Here is a 25,283-nt window from a genome sequence, read left to right on the forward strand (position 1 = left end):
CTGCACTTTCTTGTAAGTGTCAAGTCACATTGCCTGGCATGGCTGGCTCACCTGCTTGGGCGAAAGCTGTTCAGGGCTACTAATCTCAAGGTGCGTGCTAGAAAACAAACTGTATTGCATTTGGTGGGACTAGGACTGGGCTGCCAGGATGCTCTAGAAGTGAAAACTGTAATTGTGTTGGGATCACTTTTAAATATAGCATGTTATGGTCATAAAGATCCAGTGTGGTGTAGTGGTTAGAGTGCTGGACTAGGATCTTGGGAGGCCAGGGTTCGAATCCCCACTCCACCATGAAGCTCCCTTGGGTGTGATCCTGAGCCAGTCACTGCCTCTTAGCTCAACCTACCTCAGAGGGTTGTTGGGGTTATTAAATGAGGGGAAACCCATGTGCCCATGTTGAGTTCTTTGGAGAAAAAAGGTAGGATATAAATGCCAATAATAATAATAATAATAATAATACTGCAGTTGGGAACTATTGGCTGCAATCTTACTCTTACAGAGATTGGTGGTAATGGTTTGAGAATACTTCTGGGTCAGAGCAGAACCAAACTGTGTGCCACTGACAACTGGGTAGAATACAACTCACAGAAAAACTTCTTTCCTATGTAGCATTTCCCTTTGATGTATATTTGTCTTTGTTTTGGACCCGTGCACTGCTGACCTGAAATCTTAACTTGCGTCACTGTCTATACAACAGAGTTCAAAGCCCTTCATCTTTGGATAGCTGGCAAATGCTTTGGCAGCAGCTGTTTCCGAATGGGTGAGAGATTAAGAACAAACAATCCAGCAGCATTAATCTTTGCCCATATTTTTAGTAATAGCTCTGAACCCATCCTAACTTTCTCACCAGTGAGCCCTGAATTGACTTTAATTCATCACGTGGCCACATTTACAGTATTGCTTAGTATCGTTTCTGGCTGTAGCATTTCAAGCACTGTTTGTCTATGTGTGCCATATTTTACATATATTCACCTAAACATGGTGCCATTGGGCTTATTGAGCTTTTTGCATTACAGTCGTACCTTGGATCCCGAATGCCTTGTTGAGTCAAATGTTTTGGCTCCTGAACGCTGCAAACCCGCAAGTGAGCGTTCTGGTTTGCAAATGTTCTTTGGAACCCAAATGTCTGACACAGCTTCTGATTGGCTGCAGGAGCTTCCTACAGCCAATCAGAAGCCGCGCCTTGGTTTCCAAATGTTTTGGAAGTCGAATGGACTTCCGGAACAGATTCCGTTAGACTTCTGAGTTACGACTGTATACATATTTTGGCAATCTACAGTGTTGAGAATTAGAAATCCTAGGATTGCTGATGGGGAGGATCATTTAATACAGATTTTACACTGTTTACGATCAATCACAGTAGTGAAAAATATTTGTTCACAGATGCATGAACTATAATGGAATTTCTATTGCTCAGTCTGTCCAAATATTACTAGAACCTTGTAAGACAGCAGGCTTGATACTTGTGGTTCACATGTGGTGGAAATAAAATATATAGATTTGAAGTTTAGCAGACAAATCTTGATGCAATAAGAAGTTCATTTATCATGAGTCTTGATGCTGCTATGACCTCCCAGAAATTCATGGTTAATGGGAGCAATACTACAGCAAGATATGTGGGGAAGAACAGGATTAGGATCCAGTAGATCTCTGGCAGAGTTTTGCCATGTTAACTTCCCCCTCCTTGTTCCTGCCAGAAATATTTTATTCCACAGGCTAAAACCAGCAACCCTGCAATTAAAAAAACACAGGAGGTCAGTCTACTTTCTGAATATTTGTACCCATTTCTTCGTCACTAGATTTTAGCTTGACATAAGGCACTACATTCTCAAAATAAATTGGTGGCAAAATCATCAAAGAAGCTTGTCAAAGCATGCTTGGCTTTCATTGGAATGCCACACTGAGAGATTCCCTAAGGATACAGTTAATGTTGACACTGAGGTGTTCCTACTTGACAGTGTACATAATTAAGGGAAATATGGTGCCAAGTTCCATCTTTCTGTACTTCATACAACATTGCTTGGTGCTTTGATGTTCATGGGTGAGCATGTTGTGCACAGTGAGGTTTGACGTCTTTCCCTTTCCTACTACAGGTTAGTTGCCAATTTCCATAGTGTCCGATGTTAACTCAGGAGAGCCAGTTCTTCCTTTCCATTGCAAGTCATCAAATGATGTACATCCACCTCCAAACATGAGAGAAAATTTGAAAAAAGCTGCTAATTTGGAAGAAAGGCCTGTTGAACTTTGCTTCCTCTTTAGTAGGCATGCGTAAGATTGCACTGAGACTCAAACCCAATGGATTTTGATTTCATTATAATTTGGTTTTCATGTCAAGCAATTTTTAGCCACCTTCCTCACAACTGGCTAGAAGCTTACCTGAGACATTTAGTCCAAAATTCCATGGGCTGAACATAGTAGCTCATGGACAATGTGTGATTCGCTCCTACTACAAGGATTCTTTCTCAATTTGATTTTTAGGTTGTGAAAGAACTGTGGAAATGTTGGTCATTGGACTTGGAGGGTAAGTGAATGGGTAGTTGGTTAAAATCCAGTTTTGCTTTAGATCAAGGATGGGGAACCTGGGACCCTCCTGATAATCATGGAATCATAGAATTGTAGAGTTGGAAGAGATCACAAGGGTCATCTAGTCCAACTCCCTGCAGTGCAGGAATCTTTTTGTCCAATGTGGGACTCAAACCCACAATCCTCAGATTACAGTAACAGTCTCATGCTCTGCTAACTGAGCTATGATGCTTGAGTACAACTCCCACCACCCCTGGCCATTGGCCATGCTGGCTGGGGCAGATAGAATCTAGCCTCACACATTGGGGGGGGGGGTCCCATTATTGCCTTAGGTGTTTAGATCTACTCAATAGCTGAGTGGAGTAATTTGCTTTTTGTGTGCTATTACTGCTTTGTGATCACTTTTCAGGACGGTGGGAAAAACATAGTTCTATTACTGCAGGCATGTCCAAAGTCCATTTCGGGGGCCTAATAGTTTACTTCCTGGGGTAAAATCCTAACCCCAACAACTTCAATCCTAAAAATATGTTAACTTTGGTTGGCCCTCATGGCCCTTCACTTCATCAAATCTGGCCCTCTGAAAAAAGTTTGGCTACCACTGTGTTACAGTTTTGCTGGTGCTAACCTTGATGGGGGGGGGGAGAGAAGAATTGCTACTTGGCACTTCTTGTTCCTGTCTCTTCTGTGCGGGGTGTACAATAGCTAAAATGGGCCTGTGACACTCATGCAGTTGAAAATACTTGAATGTTTGCAAAAGGTATAGTAACTGAGGTGGGTGTGAGGGAGGTAACTGATTCTTTTTTCTAGTTTCAAAAGATTTTTGAGTTCTGGGGAAATGACTCCTTGCAAATAGGAATTTTGGAGGGAAGATACTATGATTCCCTGCAACAACTGAGTAGCCATTGTGCATTTATCATGCAAAAGGTAACAAAAAAAGTTGTCTGAGATGATGATAAATGTGCCTTTGGCCATTATAGCATATGCTATCTGAAAACATTAAAATAACTAGGTAAATGCATTTGCCAAGTTACAATGTAGATACTAGTAAACAAATCTATGTGTACTGGATTATCAAAATGATGTTATTATGTACTGTATAGTCTGCTACTCTGTAATCTGCTACAGTTCTGTCATTCTTTTCTTCCAATCTCCAATTCAGTATAACAAATGGAGGGAAAACAACTCTGGCAAAAAGGCTTAAGAAACAGCTTCCAAACTGTACTATACTCTCTCAAGATGACTATTTTAAGGTAAACAATTAAAAGGACTTTATGAGTTAAAGTAGAACATCTCCAGGTTAGAAGCAGAATACAGTGTGCTTCCAAATGTTCAAGAAAAAGAATGTTATGGGAGGAGCTATGGGATGATTCTTGTCTATTCTGAACAGCTTCCTGTATTTTCAACTTGCCATCTTGTATTTGTATTTTTATCACTTCTGTTTTTGATCTTTATCATCCTGGTCCATGCTGATTTTAGTTGGATTTAAATAATACTCTACTTTTTAATAACAGGAATGTGCATGCATGCACATTCTCAAAACTTACAGGATTTGGAGTTACAGTGGGACCTCAGGTTAAGTACTTAATTCGTTCCGGAGGTCCGTACTTAACCTGAAACTGTTCTTAACCTGAAGCACCACTTTAGCTAATGGGGCCTCTTGCTGCCGCCGCGCCGCCGGAGCCCGATTTCTGTTCTCATCCTGAAGCAAAGTTCATAACCGGAAGCACTATTTCTGGGTTAACGGAGTCTGTAACCTGAAGCGTATGTAACCTGAGGTACCACTGTACTTAGTATAGTATTATCAGGAAGTTTACTGTTTGTTCTGACTTGAAATGTCTTGCTGTGTTCATTTAAAATTCTGAACAGTTCTGGGTGCTGCTACCTCTCACATTATTTGCCTTCCTATGCAGTGTTGTCAATTGTGTTGTTGCCATCTACCCCTAAAATTGCTGACTCCAGTACAGCTATGTATGATAAGAAGTCTAAATTCCCTTTCCCCCTTCAAATTGCCTCAACAATGCTAACGATATTGTTGTTGGTTTTTCTAGCCAGAATCTGAAGTGGCTGTAGATGACCATGGATTTTTGCAGTATGATGGTTAGTAGACTCAATACTTTTTAAAAGTCTGAGTTTTGTAAGCATCAAAGTAAGCAAAATTGTAATATTCAAAGAACCACTCCATTTCCAGCGAACATTTGTCTCTACAAATATTTTTGTATTTTTATTTTTGACTAGATATTTCTTCTTAAAATAGCAAAAGTGGCATGCTTGATGCCTTCAACACACACACACACACACACACACACACACACACACGAGAATGGGAACAGGATAAGCAGGAAAGAGTTCCAGTGGTTGAACAACTATGCAGCGAAGTGTTAAATCAAGCAATTCAAAAAAATGATTACTATATATGAAGCAAGCTGCTATGCAGAAGGCAAAAATACCATTTATGCAGCCCAGATGTTGATTCCAGTGGATTGACTTTTTTTAAAAGCTTGTAGTCATATCTGTCAATGTTTCCCTTTTTTCAAGGGAAATTCCCTTATTCTGAATAGGATTCCTTGCAAGAAAAGGGAAAAGTTGACAGCTATGCTTGTAATATGTCAATAAATGGACAGCAGCGAGGAGTCATTGCTGACAGTAATAGATGGAAGGTTTTAAGTTAGTGAATTCTAATAAATAGGAAGTGCATCGCAGCACCTTGGGAAAATCCTGGGATTCTGCAGGAGTGTGACATCTGAATGAACGGGCTTTCACTTTCAAAATCAAGCAATTTGGTACTAGCAGGAAAATTCTACTTAACAAGAGACAGCAAAAGGGGATAGGAAGAGTAGATGCGTAAGGTATCTTTTTGATGTATCAGTTTTGGGTGAAAATATGTTGTTGCCGTCTCTTGGTGCCTCCTAATTCAACTGCAAAGGCTTGATTGCCTAACTGGATTCTCAGCTCCATTTGAAGTTTGGGGATTTCTTCAAGTAGCAGTTTTGCGGAACTAGTCACAAATACATGCAAAGCATCTCCACAAATCAGTAATAGTGAACTCGGCTAAAACCGAGCAGGCATCTGGCTCAGTAACAGTTTAAACTGCACAACTATTTCCATATGATCAGTGCTATCTGGGCAAGATAATAAGTGAGCTTTGGAGTTAGTCAGATAATGCATTTTCTTGTTCGGGCATTGCAGGAAACTTTTACCCCTTTGTATTTCAAGTTAAGTTTAAACCAAACAGTGACATCTAGTGCATAAAAAAGTTCAAACTGAAGCTTGTTGGCTAACTTCCTCCACCCAGCTATTGCAGAATTAATTGTAACCGGACATCCTGTGTGTTTGTGTGCGGACCATGTTCCTAGCAGCTAATCTTTCTTGCTGAAAAGAGGCGCTGATATTCCACTCCAAATCTATAATTCATTATACAAATTCTTACAAGTACAGTCCCCCTATACCAAACCAAAAACATTGTGTTCTCTTGGTATTGAATGGAAGCTATTTATCTGCCCTCTTTCCCTCCTCTGTTCTTTGTTCAATCACTTCATTTCCCACTCTTTGAATCTTCCTTTCAAAACAACTATGCCTGTTTTGAGAAAACTTCACAGATTTAGGAACTGGAGCACAATCATTTGATCTCTTTGCTGTTCCTCTATACTCCAAGCACTTCTCATTGGCACAGCCCTGGTTTCTCTCTCCAACTATTACCATTCTTGATTAACAACCATAAAATGCTCAAATTTTAGTTTATGCGACCGCTGCCAATACTGACTCCCAATGAAAATGAAAACAGCTACATTGCAATAGAATGTTTTTCCATTCTTTTCATTATATACCTCTAGCATTTTATTTTGCAGACTGTAATTGTTGCCTTTAATTTAAAGATAACATTGTCTCTTCTAGTACTTGATGCCCTGCATATGGAAAAAATGGTGGCAGACATACGCTCTTGGATGACAAACCTGCAAGACTCTGCACTGACAAGGCCACTGCATGATAATCAAAAGGGCGTAAAAGACACTCATGTCTTAATTGTTGAGGGCTTCCTTCTGTACAACTACAAGTAAGCAAGCTTAGCATGTTAAAGTAAAAATAATGCATACTGAATAAGCACATCATACTTGCTTCTTTATTATTGCAGGCCTCTCAGTGATATATGGAATAAAAAGTATTTCATAACAATTCCTTATGAAGAATGCAAGAAGAGAAGAAGGTACTGTGTTCTGAAAATCCTTGCCCAATATTATACTGTACTCTTTGTTCATAGCTGCATGTTCCCACACCTACATACTGCAATCTAATAAGGGAACTGCAAAGCAGATAACCAGCTCCATTCCCAGTTTGTTTTTTAAAAACAAACTTTTTCAGTTTTAGAATTACACAATTTGGAACAATGCACTGTAATTTTGAACAATAAAAAATAATGATGATGCCTTGCAAAATTCTGGAACTGTATTATATCTCCAGGGAAATCACAGGTTCCAACACCACAAGTTCCTGTAAATCAGAGCCTCAAAATCTGGCAAAGAGACAGGTAAAGGCAGATTCTCTCTGCCCAGTCAGTGCAACAAACTTGGCAACTTAAATGCTTTTAACTTTGTACTGACTCGTGGTCTAAGAGAATGCTATGGGCTTTTTTAAAAAAAATACATTTATATCCCACCTTTTTTCCAAGGAGTGAAACATGGTGTATACACTTCTCCCCCTTTGAGATATGCATTTGGGTGTTTAAAGCCCTCTAATTGTTATGTATATAATTTGAACAATTTTGATCTCTGTGTATTTTTAGCTATAAGGAAACCATTAGTGCTGGTGTGCTAGCAAGTGGTGCCTTACTTGACACCAGAGGCCTTCGTTTCAAGCAGGCAAACTTTCTGTTTCTATATATTATAATATAATTTATTATATTATAATATAATAAAGCTAACATTGTTGCAGTACACAAACTGAAGAAAGAGCATGCTGCTCTTCTACCCTGTACTGTACTAGGCACTGCAATAAGTGAGTTTTGTTTTGCTTTGTAATGATTAGGTCTTTTCTCCAGGTTATAAATGCATGCCTTAATAATCTAGACTTTGGGTTTTCATTGAAAGAGCCCAACACAGTACGCTTACTCCAGCAAGCCTTCTTTGAATTCAGTGGGGCTTAGTCCAAAATAGATCTATACAGAAGTGTAGCCTTGCGTTTCAATTTTTAAAACCATAGGTACATTGAGTCATAAGTCATAAAAGAAAGCAGTAGCGCTCATTTAAAATAATCATTTTTTAGATTAGGCTGTAAGCCGTTTAATAGCACATTCTACCTCACAATGTACAATAGTGTTTCTAAAAAATCAACTTGCAATTAAAGCTTTTGGAGGATGCTTCGTGTCCCTGAATACATTAGGAAAATAGGAATCTGCCTTATACTGACTGAGTCAGACCATTGGTCTAGCTAGCTGACGGACAGCCGCTCTCCAGGGTTTCAGGTGGGGAAAATTCTCAGCTCTACTTGGAGGTGTCAGGGAATAAACCCAAGAACTTTTACATTCAAAGCATATGCTACACCACTGCGATACATCAGGACATGTATTAGTCTACCAGGACACAGGCTTGCTAAGGCTTTACTAAGGGTCTGAGGTCCTGTCCAGTACACCTGAGGAGGCGGCGGCTGTCACAAAATCAAAATCTGTGCTAGTAAAGTGGGTTAGAGGAATTTGCACCAAGTCTTTGGTATTGGACACTTTGAGATTAAGTGTTTTCCTGAGTTTGAAGAAAGTACTGAAGAAACATTTTATTAAGAAGTTACCATGTTAATTAAAGATATAAATATTCTGTCAGCAGTAGATCAGTCCACTAGAGGCTTTTGATATTTTTGGATATAAATTCTTGTTAAGCAAGATCTTTGAGTAAAGCTTCTGTTCTTATATAGCACACGAATTTATAACCCACCAGACCCACCTGGATACTTCGATGGACACGTATGGCCAATGTATCTGAAACATAAGAGAGAAATGGAAGAAAACGAAACTGGCATCGGTATGGCAAACACATTTAGATATAATATATACAGTGGTACCTCTGGATGTGAACAGGATCTGCTCCAGAGCCCTGTTTGCATCCTGAGCAGAATGCAACCAACGTCTGCGTGGGTCACGATTCGCCGCTTCTGCGCATGCCGCCATTTTGAGCATATGCGCATGTGGCGAAACCCGGAAGTAATGCATTCCGTTACTTCTGGGTCACCGCGAAGCACAACCCGAAAACGCTCAACCTGAAGCAACTTCAATCCGAGGTATGACTGTACATGTAGCTCATTCAAGTAGAGAATGCTTGCAAAAGTAGTGATATTACCTAGTTCAGGTTCAAAGGACTGGCTTTGTTGGTAGGGGTGGATTTTGAACTTTCAAATTTCAGCAGTGCCCTGTGCAAGGCCAAAATTTGGTGCCTTCCCACCTCATGCATTCTGTTTTGCTCAATTCACGACAGGCTCCCCTACCCCTTACTCATGATCAACGTGTGTGACTATGTATAAGCATGACACCGGGAAATAAATAAATGGCATGAGAGAGCTGGAGAGTCCTCATGAGGAGACCCTCCCCAGAGCCTGAAGAGGACCTCAGTGAGGGTGGAGGAAGCCCCAAAGAGACTGGAGGTGCAGTGGGACTTTGTTTAGGCTGCTCAGCATCCCCACCTAGACACTTACACGTGTAGTAGCCGCATTTCTGCACAGACTCCAGCCGGCCCCAGAGCTTCTAGTTGAAGAGAGTTGTGTGGAGAAGGTGAGAGTTGGAAAGCAGGAAAAAACAGGTCTTTTTTGACAGGGCTCCCTACTTACAGAATTTTCACATACGTGAGTGGGGGCTTAGAACGTAACCCCTGCGTAAGGGGGGTTATCTGTCATAGTTATGATGCCCTGTAGCACCCCCTAGGCTCAGCGCCCAGTGAGGCAAAACTGGTTGCACTGCCCTAAATCCATCTCTTTTGTCAGAACGCTTCAGCATCTGTCTCATGGTAAACGTGGATGAGAAAGTGTGGGTATCTGAAGATGGATATTTAAAAAACAAAATAAAATTCTCTGTTAAATTCTCTGCTAAGCATGTGTACTCAGAGGTAAGTTCAGTTGAGTTTACTGGTAATTACTCCCTGGTAATGCATAAGATAGGGACTTTAGGTACCCTTTGCACTGTTAGTGTATATGTTTGTCTGCAGCTTTTTAAAAATTCACCTAAAAAAAGTCAGTACGGTGGTGCCTCGCAAGACGAAAAGAATTCGTTCCACGAGTCTTTTCGTCTTGCGATGTTTTTCGTCTTGCGAAGCACGGTCCGTCACAACTGCGCCTCTTCAAGCGGCTTTTTTTAAAAAGCGCAAGACGTTTTCGTCTTGCGAAGCAAGCCCATAGGGAAATTCGTCTAGTGAAGCAACGCAAAAACGAAAAACCCTTTCGTCTAGCGAGTTTTTCGTCTTGCGAGGCATTCATCTTGTGGGGTACCACTGTACATAAAGCTTATGTGAGTTGTGAATGCAATGTGGGTTGCACTGGAAGGTAGCCTATTGAAAATTTCTGGCTGTACTGAAGATGTTTTGACTACTTCACTGCTCCTCTTGCAGTTTATCTGGATGGAACTCAATCACAGGAAGACCTTTATTCAAGGCTATACAATGATATAACACAAGAACTGGAAAAGTCAAGTAAGTAGCTAGTGGAAAGTTGGTCTAAGAGTATTAGACCAACCTGCTCCTTCAGAGGGAGTACAACTCCCATCTAGGGCAGGCTGCCTGTCTGATTCGCAGAAATAGGAATCTCCAAGCCAGGAGGGATTCAATCTAACTTAATTTGATGATATAACCTTTTTGTGATTCTGTCCAACTTGACATCTAAAAAATCTATAAAAACTAATGAGTGATTATAAAGAAGCTATAGCCCAGTGTTTGTGAATGTGTGTGTTTTTTCTCTTCCAACCTTTCAGATGATCGTGGTGCTATTGTGCATGTATAAAGCCTTGGCCTCGATGAGAGCAATAACAAACCTCATACATGAATATTTTAATATGTTCTGGCTAAAACAATGTTTTAAGAAGCTAACTGAAGCCCTTCCAAAGCAGCAGTGAACCGAGAGCGTACGTGACATTCTCATGGATATGCTTTCCAGCTAGTTTATTTGGAGTTACTGTTCTTTTGCAATGGTGCCATCCATTTGGAATCAAAACCTTAAAACTTTCAGAGTTTACTAAGAATGTTTGGACAGAAGAGAAATTACGTATCGTCTCATAGATGCTTTCTTCCAGGTGCAGTCTCTTCTCCTTGCTTAATGCAATAGTGAACCTAGCCACATCCACTGTCCTTTTCCTCCAACATAACAAAGGGGCAAACTTTCTATTACCCTACCTGCACCCCAGTGTTTTCCACTCTACTCTCCTGAATGCATCCTTTGTGATACATCTGTTCCTCCAATGTGAGTGGCATTGCAAGCAAGGCATCCTTCAGTGGAGCATCAGGATACTTTTGTAAGGCTTGGTAACTTAAATATATTTTAGATATCTAAAATCTGCTTGCAGGAAGCTGATTTTTTTATTACAAAACAATCTTGTTTAATAAAAAAATTAATTCTGAATTACAGGCAAGTTGTCATGATACATAACCTTATTGATTTTATTAAAAGGGGGAAACAATTACAGTAGAATGTAGTGAACTCTTTTTAGCACTGTCAGATACTCGGCAACCTAATAGACCATTGATAAGGGGTAAGAGAAATGACAATTATCTTCTCCGCAAGGCTGCCTAAAATCATACATGGTTTATAACTATGGGAGTCTATGAAAGAGACCAAGTCAAGTACATTACAAAAAAATCAAGAGAAACAAGCACCGGTCTTCATATACTTGTTTCTTAAATTGGTAGTGGCTAAAATATGCTCTGATGGAAATAGGGCTGATCATTTAATGATTCCCCATCCCCTTGAATTCTGAATAGAGGCCAATAGGTATTTACCAATAGGTTCCACAAGGTTCAGCCCCAAGTTTGCAAAATGCGTTTTGCAATAGATAATTATTTTTTCTTTCACTAGTCCTGATGTATTTTGTAGCATAGTAAGAATATATATATATTAAAAACATAATACACAGATTGGTGGTTGGTATATGGTAGGACCAGCATTCTAGTGTCAGAGCATTGGAGTCTGTTACAGCCATAATACATTCTGTTCCCTCTTCCTATATGTACATAGTGGGATGCTGTTGTCATTAGGAAAAAATTAGGTATCTCGCATTGAAATAACAAGGACTGCAGCAGCTGTAGCTAGATAGATATTTTATTTATTTCATAAAATTTATACACTGCTTGATTGTAGAAAAAACCAAGTCGATACTATTAAATACACACATACACACCAATTAACTTTCTCAGCTTTAGATGAAGGAAAATACATCACAATTTCCCCCAGAGGCCTATAATGCTTCTGTATCCAAAGCAGCTTTGGGAATCCATCCATTCGCACGACACTTTACTTGCTCGTGGACTTACCCCGGGCGCGCTTTTGGCCGCAGAGAAAACGCTGGAGCGAGTCTTCAGTCTGACCAGCCGGGCTCTTCCGAGGAGGCCCCGCTGCAACTGCAGAGCCCTTCCAGTTCCGTAGGGGGGGATTTCAGGGCCGGAACCCCGACGGCCGCGGTCCCCCCCCCCGGGCCTCTCCCTCGCCCGGCCCCTTCCGCGGGGCCTCGCTCTCTGCGGCGGCTGTTTGGGGGAGGCAGGCGGGATGCCGAGGTGGGCCCGCCAGGGAGGGAGCCGGGCGAGCCTGGTTCGCGGCGCCCGCTTCGCCTCAGCATCGCTCCCCGCCCTGAGGCAGCCGCTCGACCCCCGCCTGCAGAGGCGGCCCTCGACTCGCGAGCGGGTTGGGTGGCTCGTATCTTCCCGCGAGAATTCGTTGGGGCGAAGGGAGGGAGCCTCGCGGCGCAACGCGCTTGCGCAGTCTCGCAGATCTTTCTGCGCGTGCGCGCGCGGCCTGAGGCGGGAGGAGGAGCCGGCGCCGCCGTGCGGGCGTGAGGCGGCGGGTGGCGATGCTGAGGGCGGGCGCGCCCCTATGAAGCAGGAAGCGCGCGCCAGGAGCGCCAGCCGTTGGGCGTCGGGAGGAAGAGGGATGTCGGCCGCCGCCGCCGCGTGCGCTCTGTCCCGGAAAAGGCAGCTGCAGCCGGCGGGGAAGGCGATGCGCCGGGGGGGCCGGAGGAGCGGGCCCGGCGGAGAGGCCGAGGAGGCGCTCGGCGGCGAGGGGCAGCAGGCGCAGCAGGCTCCGCAGACACAGCCGGCGGCGGAGGGCGGAAAGGAGGCGGCGGCGGAGGAGGAGGAGTTGGAGAGGGAGCACTTCCGCAGAATCATCAACGCCTTCCGTTACTACGGGTAACCGGCTCCCCCCCCCCCCGGCTGGGCCTCTGGCTCTCGAGTAGCGCCCGCCGGATCCACTGGCTGCCCAATAAGCGCGCCAGAGGGCGGTGGCGCCGCCATCCCATAGTACCAGGGGGGTGGCTCCTCCCAAGGAACCCCGAGAGCTATTTCAGGATGGAGGGGCAGCAGAGAACTTGCAGCAGCTTCTCCAAACTAAAAGGTTGCCACGAGTGTTTGAGGGGAGGTCGTGATGCTTAACCTGGGATAAAGTGGGAACAGGGTAAATAAAGCAGCTAGTCCTGGTTATTAGAGGCAGGTTGGAAAGCACCCTTGTGAGATACAGTGGTGCCCCACAAGACGAAATTAATTCGTTCCGCAAGTTTTGTCGTCTAGCGAATTTTTCATCTTGCGAATCACGAAATCCCATAGGAATGCATTGAAATTCAATTAATGCGTTCCTATGGTCAAAAAAAGTCCAAACAAAGCCAAATTTGGTACAACAACAGTTTATTAACTGCTCTTTAAAGTCACACATTTTGTAAAGAGCAGTTCAAAAATTGAAGGGAAAATAAATTAACTTTATAAACAAAACATGTCTTTGTTTTTAGACAAAGGAAACAAAGTCGCGAGACGTTTTCGTCTTGCGAAGCAAGCCCATAGGGAAATTCGTCTTGCGAGGCAAATCGAAAACGGAAAAACCTTTCGTCTAGCGAGTTTTTTGTCTTGCGAGGCATTCGTCTTGCGAGGTACCACTGTAATAGGAATATAATTAACAATAGGATCAAACTGTCTTCAGTACAGGCACTTGCGATTTGACTTGTGCACCAAAAAGCTTGAATTAAAGTACCTGTCTTATTGTTTGTGCCATGCTAACAGTAAATACTTGTGTGGGACTCCTTGTTTCAACTTCAGACATCAGACTGGGAGGATGCATCCAGACAAAAATAAGTGTAGCTTTTCCAAAGCTTGCTACATAAACACCTAATAGAATTCTAATGAATACAAATTTGTTTCTTTATCTTACAGATTAAATAGTGCTTTTGGTTCTGTTCGGCCTCTCAGTATTCAGTCCCTTGGTAGTTCCTGTCATTCATTGGGTGGTGCTGAGCAACTCCTATTTGATATCTTGGCCTTGGCAATTGGTGTCTCTCAAGCATATGAAACAAAAAAAGTTAAACCAACAGTACGTGGCAACCCATAACAATTCCATAATAATTATTGGGAGAGCACCAAAGTAAGACCTTCAGTTTTCCGTGGCTAGGGTAAAGAGGTGTATCTTCAGCAACTGATGGAGGCTTTAAAGAGTTGGTGCTGTGTGTGCCACATTTTTTTTTGGGGGGGGTAACTAATAAGAAAGCTGTCACAAGCTGCACCTCCTGTGAACTTATGAGAGTAGTGGAATATATTTTTTTATAATTTATTAGTTTCCACAAAAAACAACAAAATCATTACATTAAAACCCACCATAAAATAAAACATTTATAACAACTATATACTCAATCAATATTAAATCCACTTTGTGGGATTACTTGAATCCTCCGACTTCCCTCTAGCCTTCCCTTGGTTCCTTTGTATTATCTTCATTCATGCATGTCTATAAAATCTTTATCTCTTAGTTACCTCCAAATTTAAACATTGTCTATCACATTACAAGTGGCTTTTTTAAAAAAAATCCTGCTAATATATTAACTTGCATACATTGCTTATGCAATAAACATTTCCCATTTTTTATATCTGTTGTCATCTTGATTTCTAAGTTTCCCAGTTACTTTTGTCATTTCTGCATACTCTTTTAACTTAGTTTGCCAATCCTCCTTGGTAGGGACTACTTCCTTCCCGCGTTAAGCTAGCAGTATCCGAGCTGCCGTTGTCGCATACATGAACAAATGATTGTATTCTTTAGGTAGATCCATTACTGTAATACCTAATAAGAAAGCTTCTGGTTTTTAAACAAAAGTTACTTTAAACATTTTTTTCAATTCATTATATATCATTTCTCAAATTTTAAAAATAACCTTACAACGCCACCACATATGGTAAAATGTACCTTCTGCTTCTTTACATTTCCAACACTTACTTTCCCTTGTTTTATACAATTTAACCAATTTAGCCAGTGTTAAATACCACCTATACATCATTTTCATATAGCTCTCTTTAAGTAAGGTACAGGCCTTAAATTTTATATCATTCTTCCATGTCTTTCCCAATCTGTCATCTGCATATTATGTCCCACATAATTTGTCCACTTTATCATAACACACTTGACCTCTTCATTCTTAGTTTCCTATTGCAACAACATATTGCATATTTTTGATAATTTAATACCACTTTCTATTATTTCTCTCTGGAAATTTGAAATTTCATAGGTGAATCCTTTCTTTTTATCATGTTTTAATACTTCATTTACAGTGGAGACTCCGGATACGAACTTAATTCGTTCTGGGGATCCGTGCGCAACCCAAAAAGTCAGCAACAAGAGGTGCCGCTTCTGTGCATGCGTGTGATAGAGCACTTCTGCGCATGCTCAGAAGCGGCGCCTCTTGTTGCCGACTTTTCGCGTTGCACACGGACCACCAGAACGAGCGCTTCTGTGCATGCGCGCGCGGCGAAAGGGTGTGCTCCGTTTGCAACCTGAAAATTATGTTACGCGAAGGTAACGTAACCTGAGGTACTACTGTAATTGGAAATATAGTGGCCAGTCTGTTCCCTTTCATTTTTTTTCTATGTAGGACTTTATTATAATATGATTTACAAACGGTTGGGGTTCTTTGCCTGAAAATCCTTCACAGAATGACAAACCAATAATTTTGTCTCTCTAGAAAGGAAGCAGGATAAACTGCTTGCCAGAACAGCTTTTGGATGACCCTCACTTTCTGATTTCAACTTAAGTTCCTAGTCATTCAGGGCTTGATATGTTAACAGACTCTTGAATTGGGCTCAGTAGCTTACTGGCAGCCACTGGAGTGTTGGTGTTTGCCACACCTGGCTTATTTTAGGTTTCAGAAGCTGTAACATCTTATGGTAAGAATGAGAACCACTTCACATATCAATAAAATGGGGACTAGGGTGCGCCAGTGCCATGTCTTATAGCTTGTTAGAGTGACACTTCTCTTTTTAAAATTTTGTATCCCGTTCATCCACACTGCAGAAATCATTGTATGGACACACACACACACACACACACACACTGTACTAGAGCTAGCACCTGTCTGCAGTCAAAGCTTTTTATAGCTGTATTTATTGTATTGTATTGTATTATGTTATGTTATATTTATTATATTATATTATTATATTATGTTATATTATATTATATTATATTATATTATATTATATTATATTATATTATATTATATTATATTATATTATATTAGTGTGTATTTGTATGATAATGATCAGTGCACTTGACTAATGCTCAACATATTTCACTCCCAACATTCAAAGGAATAAGGAATATAGTTAAATCATCCACTTAAATCCATAGGACCTTAACAGGGCAGTGCTTTATTGCGAGAATCTGAGGTGTAGAAAAAGCCAGAGTCCTGCTGCCCAATGCACAAAGGCAAATCACGGGAACAGGAGGGCTTTGGAGCCAGTTTCCCTAATATGACCCCAGGACACTCCCTCCCATTAAACAAGATGTTTCAGTGCCTGCAATAGAGAAATTTGGAGGGTGGACCTCTGAAGCTCCACTCTGTTCTGTCTCCTGGGATGCCCTTCCAAGAACAGGACTACATTCTGAATTAGATAGTTTTGATTTAATTGTTGCTGCATATGTTTGCTTTGGTTGCATGGTGGGATGTACAGAACTCATGTATTTCTTATACAAGTAACTATATAAATGTACAATTAAAAATGGTCCCAAAGTAGGAATCCTCAGTGGGTTTACAATACTGATATAGAACTTCAGTTTAATTTTGTTTATATTTGTTTCTGATGTTCATTCTGGGTTTTTTTAAATTCTAGCATTAATATGCATGAAAGAGTCAATCGTGCAGAAAGACAGTTCAGATCCCTTCCAGCCATTCAACAGAAATTGCTTCCTCAATTCCTTCCTCATCTTGACAAGATTCGGAAATGTATTGACCATAATCAAGGAATCTTGCAGACAGTTGTGAATGACTGCACACACATGTTTGAAAATAAAGAATATGGTGATGATGTATGTATAAATTGTACTTCAATACCAACTGTTTGCTACTTCCCCTCTTTTATCAGCTTTATTTATTATCTCATCATAAATGTGTGTTTTCTTTTTTATAATTAATGTATGTTTTATAGAGGGATGGGGAACCTGTAGCCTTCCATATCTTGTTGGACTCTTAACTTCTGTCATTCTCAGCTAGCGTTTTCAATGGCAAGAAATAACGTTAGAAACTCAAATGTATAATCTAATCGCCGAATGGCACCTCAAACCTAGATTATGGTTGCCGCAATGGAATGTCTAGGTGCCATATTTTTTTTAACAATGAAGTTTATTGATGTTGTTGCTAATGTCATTTCTGTACCGCTTTAGATTTTAAATAACAAATCTCAAAGCAGTTGACAACACATTAAAACATCAAATGAAACCAGAATAAAACAAATTCAAGCTTCAAGTAAAATATCTCAGATCCTTCTCTAAGAGACATTTTGCTAACCCAGTTGCCAGCCTGGCATCCAGAGACCTCCATGAGGTTGCAATTGGACCTCCGCCAGTTGCATAACACACCTGGCTAGTTTCTAACACTGGTAAGAAATTATGCGAATTGGAGTCCAACAAAATCAGGAGGGCCACAGGTCCTCTTTCCCTATTATGCTGGGTTAATCAGTTATGAATATTATTCTTGTTCCTTGATACATATTAAATCATTTGATTAGACCACTTGATGGTTGTGTCCAGCGTTAGTAACTATATTTTTACAGTTGAATACGCATAAAATTTCAGTCTTTGTAAATTAACTATTATTGCACATTTATTGTATCATTTGGGCTGTATCACTTACCTCATAATTCATTTTAAATGCTTCTTTTCCTTGCAAGAGCTTTTCTTTGATTTCACAGACTACATATAATTTTAAATGGCTCAAGTTCAAACTTCTCAGTGAAGTCTCGCAGTGTGTGGAAGAAGCCCTCACTGAGATAAAATATGCAGTTTCCATGCTAGCTTAGCCTTCCACAAGCATTACTAGTCCATATATAGTTTCCACAGGCCAATTTGCCCATATTTCTCTGTTCTCAACCAGTTTAGAAAGGCCTCTGCTTGTTTGCCTAGAACAGACTCTTACTTGCCATGTGTAGTGAAGTAAGGGGCTATTTATGTCTATGTTTACCCCCACATCTTTCCTATTTCACTTAATAAAGGTCCTGCTTTCTATAAAGAAGTATATTCAGAGAATGGTATGCTAAGGGTGTGGGACGCGGGTGGCGCTGTGGGTAAAAGCCTCAGCGCCTAGGGCTTGCCGATCGAAAGGTCGGCGGTTCGAATCCCCGCGGCGGGGTGCGCTCCCGTTGTTCGGTCCCAGCGCCTGCCAACCTAGCAGTTCGAAAGCACCCTCGGGTGCAAGTAGATAAATAGGGACCGCTTACTAGCGGGAAGGTAAACGGCGTTTCCGTGTGCGGCTCTGGCTCGCCAGAGCAGCGATGTCACGCTGGCCACGTGACCCGGAAGTGTCTCCGGACAGCGCTGGCCCCCGGCCTCTTGAGTGAGATGGGCGCACAACCCCAGAGTGTCAAGACTGGCCCGTACGGGCAGGGGTACCTTTACCTTTACCTTTATGCTAAGGGTAGATGTGATGTTTTCGCGCTTACTTCATTTATGATTCAGTTATTCAGATAGATGAGCCTGGAGGTGAGAAGGAAAAGGCATATCAACTAACTGCCCAACAGTGTAGCATTGTGAATAACAATTGTTGATTTTCTGGTTTTACACTTTTCTCAGGAAAATGGAAAAATTACACCAGCTTCAACTTTTGATATGGATAAATTAAAGTCCACCTTGAAGCAATTTGTAAGAGACTGGAGTGAAACTGGGAAACCAGAGAGAGATTCCTGCTATCAGCCAATCATTAATGAAATTGTAAAGAACTTTCCAAAAGACAGATGGTAAATCATTTTTTAAAGATGTATTTGAAAGGAAGGTATGCACAAGAATGCATTTGTTGCCAATGATCTTTAAACTGGGGAAAAACTATAAAACTGTTAGAATTGATCTTTGAAAATGTCCATGTTAGCTGCACAAGGAGAAGTTATAATAAACTTTGGCACACCTTACTAATATGATTTTGCTCAAAATGTTAAGGTTCAGCAGTTCAAAATTATGGCTGCACAGACAACACTCCAATTAGGTTGGATTAGCACCAAGAAAACTTAATGCATACTATTTATATTTTATCATGTGGAAGAACATGTTAGATATAAAAGTCTGATTTGGCTAATATTTTGATGTGGGGTTCTACAATCAGAAGGACTTAATGGCTATCTAATCTAGTCCTCTTTTCTAAAATAGAATAAGTACAGTGTACCACAAGTGGAGAACAGATACACTATTGGAAGATATTTATATCATCAGTATCTAAATAAATATTGCAGGAGATGAGGCTACACATTGGAGGAGAAGCTGAAAGCTATCCTTAAAGCAAAATAGAATAATTAAAGAAACACTATAATTCACATAATATTTTTTATTTTTTGCTCTTTATTTCCATAAATGTGAGGTCTGATTACACTGGTTATAAATAGCTAGCAATATTATAGCATTGGTTTCCTTACAGAATCAAAATGGCATTTCAGTCATGATTCAGAGTGCCTCTTCTAAGTTGTCACTTGGCTCTCTTGACAGAATTCCATTTACAACAATGGTGGGCTAGTCCGAAATAACCAGCCATCTCCAATCTCACTTTTAACTTAGCTTGCAGTCAGTGTTGCTGCATTACCTAACAAACAAGAGTTTTAAAGAAGATAAACGCTCAAAAGCTCATTCAAAATATAACATGAATACCCTTCCCTTGTTAGATTCAAGGCATTCAAGAATGTCTTCAATTGTAGAAAAATATACGGTAAGTTTTTATACATCTAAATAAAAAGGTGTTTTCCTTTGTTCTAAATAATCACATTCTCCCCCAGCTTAGTTGAAAATGGAATGTTTCCAAATATTTGGTAATTTAAGTTGTGCAGAAATGCTTATAGATGAAGATCAGCATTGTACATTTTCTGTCCTCCTACAATGTACTCTTTTTGTTGTTGTTGTTCTATTTTATAAATTTACTGAAATTTGACCTTTTTGGCCTACACTAATGTTCTGTTAAAACTGTTTGTACACAGTTAATAGTAAATCTATAGTAATTAGTTTTACAAATAATGTAACTTATTTATATTATACTGGTAAATAAGCTGGATTGAAAGTGGAAATAAGTTTAAGGCTTCTTTTTTTGAAACTCTTGAATTTGTAATGAAATTAGAAAATTAGAAAAGATGTAGATGTTTTATACAAAACAGTCCTGTGCATGTTTGCCTAAGTAAGACGCATGGTCTTCAGTGGGACTTATTATCTAGTATGTGTGTTTAGGATAGCAGCCTTAAAACATCCTTTGACCAGGATGGCCAGTGGTTAGGAATGATGGAGATGCAGTCCTGCAACATTTTGGGGACACCATGTTGGCTGCATGTAACTTAGAACATGCCTCCAAAGACAATAATCAAATGCTTAAACTACTTTCAGGACTTTGGGATACAGGTAAAGTATTTGTGTTTGCAACAGATTAGCAAATTTGTATTGTTAAGACTTGCAACTGAATAAGATTTGTCTTGGTGGTTTATAGAATAAGAATGATTATTTGAGAAGTCATCCATCAGAGCTAATTGTGTAGGTAAAATCCAAACAGCAGCAGTAAAAATACATTTACTGTAATCAGCTGAAAGTCATAATGTAGTGACAAAGGTCCCACTGCACTTTAGTATAGCCTTACTGGACCTGGTACTCTGTAGATGTTTTGGACTACAATTCCCATCACTCTAGCCAGCACAGCCATATAATGCTGGGGCTGCTGAGAGTTTATAGTTGTAGTCCAAAACCTCTGGAGTGCAAGAAGTTGCTGAAGGCTGCTTTACTACAGTCTGCGATCAAAGAAACAATGGTTTCTCCCCCTTTTGAAAATGAAGCCAGTAGTCAGAACATTCAGGTCCTTTGTGGGATAGAGAACAGAAAGATAGAAAGCATTGAAATTCACGTAGGAGGAGATCTGGAGATATTAGGTAAATATAAACCAAATTTAATATTATTTATCTGCTAAATAATGTGCTAATTTGGGAAACAGCACAAATTATCCATATAAATGTGATCAAACACCTGCAATATGTAAAAACCCTTGACAGGGCTATTCATTCTATCAAATATATTTATTAAAGGATTAACAATTATTTTTGTTGTGTTACAGGGATCTCTCCAAAGTTAATATCCTGGTACCTGGTGCTGGGCTAGGTAGATTGGCCTGGGAAATAGCTATGCTTGGTTATACTTGTCAAGGAAATGAATGGAGCCTCTTTATGCTCTTTTCTTCTAATTTTGTACTCAACAGGTACTTAAACTTGTTTTCAGTTGTTGATTGCTTCTTTATACATGTAGTTCTGTATTTATATCTCTGCTTTGGCCAATGTCAGACTTCTTTAAACCACAATTTCCCATTATTTTTGAATTGGGAAACTGTTGATCAATCCATGCTTATTAACTACGAAATGATAATGGTTTCCTATCCAGGTTAATAAGCAGAGGTTAAACTACAGTTCTCCAGAGCTTGGAAAAAATAACTGGAAACTGTGTAATGTGTAAGCAACCCACCATATCAGCGTGAAAACTGGGAGCGCAAGGAGAGGAGGACAGGAGCAGGGCAAGGAGGGAGGATATAGGCATGTAGTTCATTCTAGGGTCCATCCTTTTATCAGCCAAAATTCATTATGTCTGGATCAAGCTCCTGTGTGTACATGTTTATAAATCAGTAGACGGAACTGCTAAAAACGTGACATTGAAAAACATTTTATACTTTATTCATTTATGTACATAATTTATACCGTGACTTGAAAAAAATACTAAGTTGGTCCCTGGCCTTAGGCTCACAGTCTAAAAAGACATGACACACAAGGAAAAAGCAATAGGAGGGAGGAGGGGAAAATAAATCTTGGGGAGGGCGTATAACTTCAGGTATGAATCTGTACACACATAGTTATAATGATTTGAATAATTTGAAGATAGGTTCATGAGGAGGAAGCATGCTGGAGAACTGCATTACCTGCAAGCTATCAAAACTTTAATTTTAAAAAATGTTAATAGGATTAACAACTAACAAAAATTAAAGCTAACCTCAATCTATTGCTTTAAGAATCTTAGAATTTACTACATTTTGAGAGGTAGAACCAGACTTTTAAATGGTGAATGGTTTGTCTGATTGCTTCTTTTGTAACTCTTTATAATATCTTGTTAATGAATAATGGACCTTCAGGATGATGTTAAATTAACTACCTCTAAAATGCAGATTGACACTCCCTATCAACTTGTGTTACTGAAAGTCAAACTAAAAATTTTAAGCTTTGCATTTTTTACAAGATTCTTTTGTGAGTGGCAAGGTGAAATTGTTGTTTTGATAATCATATGTTACAGATGCTCTGAAACTAATTCATACAAACTATATCCCTGGATACATCAGTTTAGCAATAACAAGAGATCTGCTGATCAGATACAGCCAGTTTATTTCCCTGATGTTGATCCTCACAGTCTTCCTCCTGATGCAAACTTTTCTATGACAGCGGGAGATTTTCAAGAAATCTACTCTGAGTGTAGTAAGTAAGAAAAAAATAACTAATATTCAGACGATAAAATTTATGCTGTTTGCCTCTCCTTAAGAGAAAAACTGTAAAACAAAACTGATTATGTGACAGATACAACTGTGTTTTATTAAGTATTTTAATGCAAAGAAAAATCTGTCCTTATGTTGTAAAATAATTTTCTACTTTTTTTAAAAAAAAAAACTTTAATATGCCTTCCCCTGTAAGTTTATCTTCTTTAAATGTTTGTTTCCCCTGATTCAAAAGTTAAGAAGGTGAAATTGTTTACTGGAAGTTACTAGAAACATGCACAGATTGTTGTTTTTAGTTAACTGACTTGCTACAGAGGTTGTAACTGAAGATTAGGTGTGACCTATTCTTCACTGAGAGTAAGCAGGGCATATTCAGTAAGCAGTGAACATGTGCTTAACCTCTTGATGAGAGGCTGCAGCTAGAATCACCGCTGATCTTAGAAAATTTTGGCTGCCCTTGCTGTGCATTTTCATGTCCTAGACCAGCTCTCTTGTCTGAATACAAAGTCCATCTAATACCAAGGTCTAGAAGTCAAATTAATATTTTGTAAAAGGGACTTTGCTTCAAGATTACTTCTAAATGATTTACTTCTGTATCATTGGCAGTGTTAGCATATCATTTGAAACCATGGTTTAGTGTAGAGGTTACCAACCCTTGTGGCTCATTGAACTTAAGAATGTAAGAGAAGCCTTCTGGATCAGGCGAGTGGCCAGTCTAGTCCCACACCCCATTCTCACAGTGGCCAGCCAGATGCCTGTGGGAAACCTGAAAGCTGGACATGAAACAACAGCATTCTGCCCACCTGCAGTTCCCAGCCGTGATAGCCTTTCTCTCCATGAATTTGATGTGCAAATGTGGCATTTTTGTACAACTAGAGGGAGTTTTTTGGCCAGGGCTAGCCAACGTGCCTTCCCCCCAAGATTTGAACTACTGTTCCCATCAGTTTAATGGGCCATTGGTCAGGGAAGATGAGAGTTAATGCTGAAAATACCTGGAAGACAGCCATGTTGGCTATCTCTGTCTTAGGCCCAACGGAACAAAAAGCAATAAAAAGTGAGTCATAATGTGAGATCGCCTCAGTTTCTTCTGGAGGCATGAATATATGGTTCAGTTATGTGTGACTCCCCCACTCCCTGCAAAAAAGCTGCTCCTCTGGAACACTGATGCACTGCAAAGGGTTGCAGCTGGGGAAGGAAGATGGAGACGGAGGAACCTCCACTAAGCCAGGGGAAGTGCTTTTCTGAAAGTATCTCTCAGTTCCAAACGTGCAGGTAACAATGAGCAATAAAATATTTAAAGCTAGATTACTTTCTGTCTTTATACAGATATATGGGACTGCATAGCAACCTGCTTCTTCATAGACACGGCACATAATGTCATAGACTACATTGACACAATATGGAAAATACTCAAACCAGGAGGAATATGGATCAATTTAGGTAACTTGCTATTTTGTTGAGTAATTGTAGCAGAAAAAACTAACGTTCGAACTAGAGTTTGTACAACTAAGGAGAAAAACTCAGCTTGATCTGTTCTTCTTGAACTAAGTGGATTTTAAATATTAGACTTTTTCTCTTTTAATGCCAATCCTTTTCGTCAAAATTTTCTCTAAAATTGGACCCACACAGATTCAACAAAAAGGATGCCAATGAGCATATGAGGTTTGGACTTGTTTGTTCCATCCCGCAGGGGTTGGGGACCCATTCAGATAGTCTGCTCCTGGAGACTAATGGAATTCTTTTGGTGGATAGAGTGGGCCAAGCTTAAAGGTTCTGCTGTTACTATATGAAGCCCTAAGCAATTTGGAATCAGCCTACTTGAGAGACTTTCTTCTCTGTTATTGACCTGCCTGGTCACAGAGATCATCTGAAGAGTTCTTCCACCATCCAGGTGTTGTTATATGCTCCTGGGGTTTTTTTGGGGGTTATTCAGAGCAGGGCCTTTAGTAAGGTGGCACCCTCTGTGGGAAACATTCCTTCGAGAGCCAGTGTGGTGTAGTGGTTAAGAGCGGTCGTCTCATAATCTGGGGAACCGGGTTCGCATCTCCGCTCCTCCACATGCAGCTGCTGGGTGACCTTGGGCTAGTCACACTTCTCTGAAGTCTCTCAGCCCCACTCACCTCACAGAGTGTTTGTTGTGGAGGAGGAAGGGAAAGGAGAACGTTAGCTGCTTTGAGACTCCTTAAAGGGAGTGAAAGGCGGGATATCAAATCCAAACTCTTCTTCTTCTTCTTCTTCTTCTTCTGCATTTTAGACATTCACTGATGATTTTCAGGTTTTTTAAAATAAACATCTTTGTTTATACAAGTCTTCCAGAGGAGCGACAGCAGCCACATTTTTTATTTTGACCATGGTGGATTCCACTAGCTTTTCATAGTCTGTGTTTCTTAAAAAAATCATACCCTGCTTTGGAATCTTTTTAAATGTTAAGTAGTTTATAAGTATAAATAAAACAATTAAAAACAAAATCTAGATTTATAATGTAGTATTAAGATGCATTCAGTTCTGTCCTTGATCTACAGTAGTTGTTTTAGGGTTGGCAGAATTTATGAGTGTGTATCCGATACATTTGACAAGTTAATTTTACCGACCT

The 25,283-nt window shown here is 40.2% G+C and overlaps 1 protein-coding gene across 1 annotated transcript in view; it reads left to right on the forward strand.

Annotated features, from left to right (window-relative positions):
- The first annotated feature begins 791 nt into the window (after window positions 1-791).
- CARNMT1 (carnosine N-methyltransferase 1) overlaps window positions 792-25,283 on the forward strand; it is a 28,770-nt gene continuing 4,278 nt past the window's right edge. The window contains exons 1-14 of the mRNA XM_082241455.1: window positions 792-1,084; window positions 2,479-2,521; window positions 3,683-3,773; window positions 4,572-4,620; window positions 6,415-6,574; window positions 6,653-6,724; window positions 8,422-8,528; window positions 10,101-10,181; window positions 12,137-12,881; window positions 16,830-17,025; window positions 18,784-18,947; window positions 21,278-21,418; window positions 22,495-22,673; window positions 24,017-24,130. Coding sequence (XP_082097581.1) covers window positions 979-1,084; window positions 2,479-2,521; window positions 3,683-3,773; window positions 4,572-4,620; window positions 6,415-6,574; window positions 6,653-6,724; window positions 8,422-8,528; window positions 10,101-10,181; window positions 12,137-12,881; window positions 16,830-17,025; window positions 18,784-18,947; window positions 21,278-21,418; window positions 22,495-22,673; window positions 24,017-24,130 — 2,248 coding nt within the window. The 5' untranslated portion in view covers window positions 792-978. The remainder of the gene's footprint in view (window positions 1,085-2,478; window positions 2,522-3,682; window positions 3,774-4,571; window positions 4,621-6,414; window positions 6,575-6,652; window positions 6,725-8,421; window positions 8,529-10,100; window positions 10,182-12,136; window positions 12,882-16,829; window positions 17,026-18,783; window positions 18,948-21,277; window positions 21,419-22,494; window positions 22,674-24,016; window positions 24,131-25,283) is intronic.

Source organism: Podarcis vaucheri (assembly GCF_965113315.1).
Source record: "Podarcis vaucheri genome assembly, chromosome: 11".
Taxonomy (NCBI): domain Eukaryota; kingdom Metazoa; phylum Chordata; class Lepidosauria; order Squamata; family Lacertidae; genus Podarcis; species Podarcis vaucheri.